The sequence below is a fragment of the Poecilia formosa genome, unplaced genomic scaffold (genome assembly GCF_000485575.1).
Source record: "Poecilia formosa unplaced genomic scaffold, Poecilia_formosa-5.1.2 Scaffold471, whole genome shotgun sequence".
In the NCBI taxonomy this organism is placed as follows: domain Eukaryota; kingdom Metazoa; phylum Chordata; class Actinopteri; order Cyprinodontiformes; family Poeciliidae; genus Poecilia; species Poecilia formosa.
In genome coordinates, this window is record NW_006800410.1 from 236,795 (window position 1) to 245,150 (window position 8,356).

General features: G+C 44.8%; 1 protein-coding gene across 1 annotated transcript in view; it reads right to left on the reverse strand.

Moving 5' to 3' along the window:
• The window catches only part of LOC103156242 (myosin-7B), a 25,030-nt gene that overhangs the window by 13,500 nt on the left and 3,174 nt on the right, over window positions 1-8,356 (reverse strand). Inside the window, 15 exon segments of the mRNA XM_016664151.1 lie at window positions 240-419; window positions 492-662; window positions 1,678-1,827; window positions 1,898-2,016; window positions 2,533-2,671; window positions 2,756-2,859; window positions 3,724-3,822; window positions 4,010-4,073; window positions 4,158-4,250; window positions 4,335-4,428; window positions 4,571-4,598; window positions 5,138-5,294; window positions 5,371-5,514; window positions 6,902-7,005; window positions 8,021-8,120. Of these exon segments, the coding sequence (XP_016519637.1) occupies window positions 240-419; window positions 492-662; window positions 1,678-1,827; window positions 1,898-2,016; window positions 2,533-2,671; window positions 2,756-2,859; window positions 3,724-3,822; window positions 4,010-4,073; window positions 4,158-4,250; window positions 4,335-4,428; window positions 4,571-4,598; window positions 5,138-5,294; window positions 5,371-5,514; window positions 6,902-7,005; window positions 8,021-8,120 (1,746 nt within the window).

The window sequence follows — 8,356 nt, forward strand, 5'->3', positions numbered from 1 at the left end:
AGCATCCAACCAGGCATCCAACCAGAGGCCGAGCATCCAACCAGGCATCCAACCAGGGGCCGAGCATCCAACCAGGCATCCAACCAGGGGCCGAGCATCCAACCAGGCATGCAACCAGGGGCCGAGCATCCATCCATCCATCCATCGCCTTCAGACAACCTCAGGTGGGACAGCTACTGGAGGCCCAGTTCTGGGTCTGAAGTGATACCAACTGGACCAGAACAGAACCAGGTACCCACCACTCCAGCATAGTGAACCAGCTCAAAGTGGGTCTCGTATTTGCGCTTCTTGTCGGGCCGCGGGCGCTGGAAGTTGGGGGATTTGCCCAGGTGGTGGTCGTACAGCTTGGTTTTCAAGCTGTGGTCCGTGGCCTTGGGGAACATGCACTCCTCCTCCATGATGGACAGGATTCCCATCGGCTTCACACACAGACAGGAGCAGTTCAGTGCTTGTATGTAGACTCACCTCCTCCAGGCGACCGGCAGACTCACCCTCTCAATGAGGTCGATGCAGGCCTGCAGGTCCAGACCAAAGTCTATGAAGGTCCACTCTATGCCCTCGGTCTTGTACTCCTCCTGCTCCAGGATGAACATGTGGTGGTTGAAATACTGCTGCAGCTTCTCGTTGGTGAAGTTGATGCACAGCTGCTCGAAGCTGTTGAGCTGCAGGAGAAGGAAGACATGGTGGATCTGAGGAGCGTTTACCAACAGGAAGCTTGTCTTTAGCAGTGGGGCGCACTCTTCTCCTGATGCGCTAGTTCCATAGCTAATTTTTTTGGTTAGCATTTTTGCTAAAATTGAAAACGTTTAGCCCACTTAGCTTTCCTAGTGCTCCTTTACAAAGCACTAATTTACTTGGCTGTTTTGCAAACTTTCAGTTGAATAAGATTAACGTCTGTTTTGATTATCAACTGTTAAGAATATTTCAAGAAGTTAGCTGTTCATATTTTTCTCTTATTCTGAAGTCTGTTTATGCAGCAGGTCAGTTTCCTCACATTCTCCACCCATGATGCAGTGCAGCAGATGACATTTGTTGTACCCAGAATCCATTGCTGTAGAAGTACAGTTAATGTTTAAAATGTGCTGGTGTAAAGCGTGCTAACAGAGTTAGCAAAACTCAGTAAGTATAAACTGAAAGGTCTGTTCCATAGAATGTGTTTATAACAAATCTGATTCTGTTGAGAGTAATTCACATGTTGTAATATCAACATGGTTGAAGTTAGCATTTTAACACATTAGCTTCTGCTAGCTACCATGAAGGTTAACGTTAGCGGAACTGATGTTTATGATTAGTGATTCAGGGTTAGCGCAGTTAGCAGTGCCTACCACTGATGGAGGGTATCAGCATGAATGAATTTAGCCCTTTAGCATTAGCTTCTGCTAGTTAACATATTGGTATAGCATGTTAATGGAACTGATGTTTATAATAATGTGCAGCTAACCATTTAGCTAACCACTGGTCTTTACTAAACACTGCGTTCACATTTCAGTTGGACCTCTGACAGTTTTAGGAGCAAACTCAGATTCTTGGGTCCTTTGGTGCAAATCAGGTTGAGAAAAACATCGGTTTCTTTTAATCAAACTAAATCTGCTGATTCTGCTTTGATTTTCTAAGTGCATACATTAAAACCTGACAACATGATCCTTTAAATGTTTGTTGGTCTTGTTTCTTCTTTACCTCGAAGATCTCGAACCCAGCGATGTCGAGGACTCCGATGAAGTACTGGCGAGGCAGCGCGGTGTACAAAGACGAGTTGATCCGCCCCACCAGCCACTTGAACATTCGGTCGTACGTGGCTTTGGACAGAGCTGCTACCGCGTAGTTCACCTAGACACAAACATCCTCCGGTCATTTTAAATCCACTTCGCCGTTAATCTGGGCCGGATCTGCTGATCACCTGCTCCACTGTCTGCCCTTTCACTATGAACTCGTTTCCAACTTTGACTCTGGGGTTCAAGAGTCCTTTCAGCAGCTCCGAGGAGCTGATGCCCATCAGGTACGCCGCCTTGTCAGCACCTGAAAACACGAGACAGACCCAGAAAGACCCAGGAAGGAAATCATTCATATGAAGCTTTCAGGATTCATGGGTCCCAGCTCTCCAGCCCAGAGATATCAGGACTGAGGGATTCATCATGGGTCTATACTGTAGTTAGCAAGCTAAATATCTAGCTAGCAAGCTAAATGCTTAGCTAGCAAGCTAAATGCTTAGTTAGCAAGCTAAATATTTAGTTAGCAAGCTAAATTCTTAGCTCAGAGCTAAATATTTTCTTTACAGGTAAATATTTAGCAACAAACTAATTATTTAGCTTACAAACAAAATAAATATTTATTTTAATGGTAAATATTTAATTTAGACATAAAAATTTTATATTTTGTTTATAAACTCAATTTGTAGTTTTGGGCAAAGTATTTATTTTAGAGGTAAATATTTAGTCTGTAAACTAAATATTTAGTGTGCAGGTAAATATTTAGACTTTAGTTTTAATCTGAATATTTAGTTTGTGTCTGCTGAAGGAAACCAACATGTCTTACTTTCTGTCCCATCGGCTTCAGCCTGCTCTTCTCTCTGCTTCTTCTTGAACTTCATGTTTCCAAAGTGCATGATGGCTCCAACGAGTTTGTAGCAGCCGAGCTTCTCCTCCGCAGTGAATCCCAGAGTGTCCATGGCGCGCTGCCGCAGACAGACAGGAACCACAGGTTATCCCCCAGCAGGGGGCAGACAGGAGGCGGGTCAGGGGTCACCAAGGTCGCCTACGTCAGTGAGACTCAGCTCCTCGCCGTCGCTGACGCCCTCCACTGTGGTGACGCCCTGGGAGCAGAAGTGGTAGTCGTAGGGGTTGGTGGTCACCAGCAGCTGGTCTGCAACACATCGACCGAAAAGTCAGGTCCAGACAGCAGGGGGCGCCACATCTAACATCAGGTCCAGACAGCAGGGGGCGCCACATCTAACATCAGGTCCAAACAGCAGGGGGCGCCACATCTAACATCAGGTCCAGACAGCAGGGGGCGCCACATCTAACATCAGGTCCAAACAGCAGGGGGCGCCACATCTAACATCAGGTCCAGACAGCAGGGGGCGCCACATCTTTAATCCATGAAATCAGATCCAATATTTCCGAGTTTCTATGTTTAGTTTACTAGCTAATCATTTAGCAGGCTAACTACATAGTTTCCATAAACACATCCTGTGAGATCTAAGAAGATTTTCTGCTGCTTCTTCGCTGGTTTTAATGGTTTTAATCTGGAGAAAATGTCCAGCAGGTTTGTTGGGTTTGAAGCAAAGGACCAAAAATGAGGCAGAATGTATTAATAGAGAATTTTCAAACATTTAGATGAAAGAAAATGATTTTAAGACGTCAATTCAGAAAAATGAACATGTAAACAGCAAAACATGCTGAGCTAACATGACAAGACTTTTAAAATGTTTTTTTAAATACTTATGTTGATATTAAGCAGAAGGACCAGATATGAAAACTTTACTGAAGGAAGAATTTATACAAATACAAACAGGAGAGTTTAGGTTTATACAAACTGATATTGTTGTCATTTATATTTGATTTTCTTTAGGATTTAATCAGATGATCATTATTATTGTAATTATTGGGTTTATTTTTCGGTTCTCGGTCCTGCAGGGCTTTCCAGGACCGAGGTCGTTCCCTCTGTCTGTGTTTAGCCTGCGTTGTTCCAGCTGTTTGCTGAGGTCATCGCGGTGGGCGTGGTTACCTTGCAGCTCTGGCTTGTGATTGGACAGGATCTGGTAGTAGATGTGGTAGCTTCTCTCTCCTGGTTGCTGAAACACGACTCTGGATTTTTCCAGGAGATCTGGAGGAAAAACACAGGCAGGCTGGTCTTTCTGTTCTTTCAGTTCTTTGTGCAAATTTCAAAGCAATTCTGCAGAAAATTTATTGGAAATTGCAAAGAAAATCAGTTTTTCATAAAATAATCATTAAATTTGTTGCCTTGATGCTCTGGATGCCCTGAAGAGTCTAGAGAAAATAATTCAACTCACAGATGTCGATGTCGGCAGACGCCAGCTTCCCAGTCGGACCAAAATGGATCCTGATGAACTTTCCCTGAAATGTCCAATCAGATTCAGTCACAGGCTGAGCAGACCCGCCCCCTCTGGAGCTACTGGCCAATCAGATCGCTGCACTCACAAAGCGGGACGAGTTGTCGTTCCGGATCGTTTTGGCGTTTCCGAACGCCTCCATGGCCGGGTTGGCTTCGATGATCTGATCCTCCAGGGAGCGCTGGACAGAACCAGAACCAGAGTCCAAACGTTACCAGAACCAGAACCAGAGTCTAAACGTAACCAGAACCAGATCCAGTCTTACTCCTCTCCTGACGTTCTCTCCCAGCGCCGCCACGGTGGCGAAGTACTGGATCACTCTCTTGGTGTTGACGGTTTTTCCGGCTCCGGACTCTCCGCTGGAACAGAACCGGCCCGGTCCAGAGTGAGAATCAGAGCAGCTGGATTTATTTATTCACAGATTTTCTGTCTGACAGTTTCAACAAACATGTAAAAACATGTATAAACTGCAGATTTACGTAATAATTGTATCGGACTCACGTGATGAGCATCGACTGGTTCTCCCGATCTGCGGAGGGAAGCGAAAAAATCTGAACAACCTTCATTTAGTTTGGGTTTAATGATTATTGTTTTCTGCGTTTAGTTTGGATGGTGATGGTCAGTTTAAAGAACCAGGTGCCTCAAACAGACGAACACCTGAACCCACTTAGGGGTTAGAGCTGCAGAGTTACAGACAAAGTTACATCAACACAGAAAATGTTTTTATTAGAACTCCTCACTAAATCGTTAGCTAATAACTACTATACAAACTAAATATTTAGTTTGGAGCTAAACATTTAGCCTACCAGCTATCTATTAATTAAACAAAGAGCTTTGTTTGTTGTGGAGCCAAATATTTACCTGGCTAACTAAATTGAGCTTAATGCTTAATTTGCTAACCTAATTACATTTTGAGCTAAATATTTAGCTTTCAAACTAAATATTTAGTTTCAACCCAAATCACTGCTGTTGATGTTTGTGTAACTTTACAGCTGCAGTCGGAGTTTTGAATGAAACCTGCTGCACTTCCTGCCTGGCTGAGGTCCGTTTCCGGTCACAGTGACTCACTCTTCAGCAGGTCGCTGTAGGCGTTGTCAGCGATGGCGTAGATGTGGGGGGGCGTGTCCACTCGGCGCCTCCCTTTGTAGGCCGTAACCACCGGCGACGAGTAAACCGGCAGCCATTTGTAGGGATTGACGGCCACGCAGAACAGGCCGGAGTACGTCTGCAGCACAGAGCGATGGAGATGAGAGGAAGTGGTTTCCTGAGGTCGGGCTGTGGAAGCTTCCTGGGATACTTGCATAGATGATCCACATGCTGTAGCGCCTGCGGAGGTTGAAGAGCACCGACGCCTCGTTCAGGTGCGTCAGCATGGCCATGTCCTCCAGCATGTCGAACTTCGGCGGGTTCATCGGCTGCAGGTCGCTTTCTTTAACGATCAGGAACTGAAACAGAGCAGAGCGTCAGGACAGCCGGGTCCAGATCCAGATCCAGGTCCAGATCCAGATATGGATCCAGATATGGATCCAGATCCAGATCCAGGTCCAGATATGGATCCAGATACGGATCCAGATCCAGGTCCAGATATGGATCCAGATACAGATCCAGATATGGATCCAGATCCAGGTCCAGATCCAGGTCCAGATCCACATTCAAATCCAGATATGGATCCAGATATGGATCCAAATCCAGGTCCAGATCCAGATCCAGATCCACATTCAGATCCAAATATGGATCCAGATCCATATCCAGGTCCAGATCCAGGTCCAGATATGGATCCAGATCGTGGTCCAGATCGTGGTCCAGATCCAGGTCCAGATCCACATTCAGATCCAGATATGGATCCAGATCCAGATATGGATCCAGATTCAGATCCAGGTCCAGATCCAGATATGGATCCAGATCCAGGTCCAGATATGGATCCAGATCCAGATATGGATCCAGATCCAGGTCCAGATCCAGATATGGATCCAGATCCAGGTCCAGATCCAGATATGGATCCAGATCCAGATATGAATCCAGATTCAGATCCAGGTCCAGATCCAGGTCCAGGTCCAGATCCAGATATGGATCCAGATATGGATCCAGATCCAGATATGGATCCAGATTCAGATCCAGGTCCAGATCCAGATCCAGATCCAGATATGGATCCAGATCCAGGTCAAGATATGGATCCAGATCCAGATCCAGGTCCAGGTCCAGATATGGTTCCAGATCCACATCCAGATCCACATTCAGATATGGATCCAGATCCAGATATGGATCCAGATTCAGATCCAGGTCCAGATCCAGATCCCGAAATGGATCCAGATTCAGATCCAGGTCCAGATCCAGATCCAGATATGGATCCAGATCCAGATATGGATCCAGATCCAGATCCAGGTCCAGGTCCAGATATGGTTCCAGATCCAGATCCAGATATGGATCCAGATATGGATCCAGATTCAGATCCAGGTCCAGGTCCAGGTCCAGGTCCAGGTCCAGATATGGTTCCAGATCCACATCCAGATCCACATTCAGATATGGATCCAGATCCAGATATGGATCCAGATCCAGATATGGATCCAGGTCCAGATCCAGATCCTCCTGGCTCTGATTGGTTGTTTCCAGTTAGCATCAGGAGAAGAAGAAGAGCTCGATTTTTTTCCTGTTTCATATTAAACTGTCACAACATGGTGACAGTTTCAACAAATTTATAAAAAGAATATTCTAAGTTTCATACTCCAGCTTTAACCACCCACAGCTTAGTTTTCCCTAAATAATATAAAGTATTAAACTAGCTGGGCTAGTGAATTAGCATGTTAGCTAAGTGAAGCGTAGCGGTTAGCTAACCCGTCCATCTCTGGTCTCCACCGTCGTTTTGTCTCCGTTCAGCTCTCTGACCTCCACTTCGATGTACGCTTCAGCTTCATCCGGCAGCCAAACGCGCTTCGTCCCTGGAAGAGTTTAGATCAGCATGCATCAGACACCTGGCAGAACATTATGACCCTGGCAGAACATTATGACCACTGGCAGAACATTATGACCCTGGCAGAACATTATGACCACTGGCAGAACATTATGACCACTGGCAGGTCAAGTGGTCATAATGTTCTCCAGTCCTGCAGGCATAAAATATTACTGGTTATGTGTTTTTACATTTAGAGCATCAGATATTCTACAGAGGCGTGTACGCCACTTCTAAAGTTACTCAGTTAAATATGAGCAGCAGTATTTACTATCATAAGAGAAAAAAATGGTGGTTTATATTTGTTAATCATGTTATTCATTCATTTTTAAATGTCACATTCTTTCAAACTAAATATTTAGGTAAGCATTAGCTAAATATTTTTGCTAAATTAAATGTTTGACAAATATTATAAGCAAAGTGTTTATTTAGCTAAATATTCTGCTTGCTCACCAAATATTATTTATGCCAGTAGAAGTTTATATACAGATTATACACTGTTTGTGGTCCACTTCCACTTATTGGCAAGTGAATTAGCATGTTAGCTAACTATTTAGCTTGCTAAGTAAATATTTAGCTTAAAGCTGTTACATTTATAAATGGATGATTAACATGGTGAAAATATGACTGAATAATGAACCCGGTTTATCTTCTCTTATTACTGAATAACCCAAATTATTGCTGTTAATCTTTGACTGAGTAACTTTACAAACAGCAGCTCAAAGAGAACAACCTGCTGGATTTGAATTTAATTTGATCAGAACAGAAAACTATTAGGAATAATTACAGATCGATGAGTATTTTACACCTGATGTTCTCATGCACTTGACACAAAGCAGGGTTTAAGTTTGGGTTCATCGTTTCAACTTTTAAATTCTCCAGATTTTGATCAAATCCAAGATCTGCAGGAAGCTGTGGACAGACGAGTCGGGCTGACCCGGCGTCACGTCCCACATCCGGACGGTGGTCATAATGTTCTGCCTGATGCAGGCGGATGTGTTTACCATCGAAGGCCTGGGCCCTGGCAGCCAGCTGCTCCAGGTTGGACAGGCGCAGATAACGAGCAGCTTCTCCAAACTCCTTCATGTCCAGGAAACGAGACATCTGAGGACACAGAGACAGAGAGACACAGAGACAGAGAGACACGGAGACAGAGAGCCAGGGAGACAAGGAGACAGGGAGACAGAGAGACACAGAGACAGAGAGACACGGAGACAGAGAGACAGAGAGACAGGGAGAAAAGGAGACAGGGAGACAGAGAGACAAGGAGACAGAGAGACAGAGAGACAGGGAGACAGAGAGACAGAGAGACAGGGAGACAAGGAGACAGGGAGACAGAG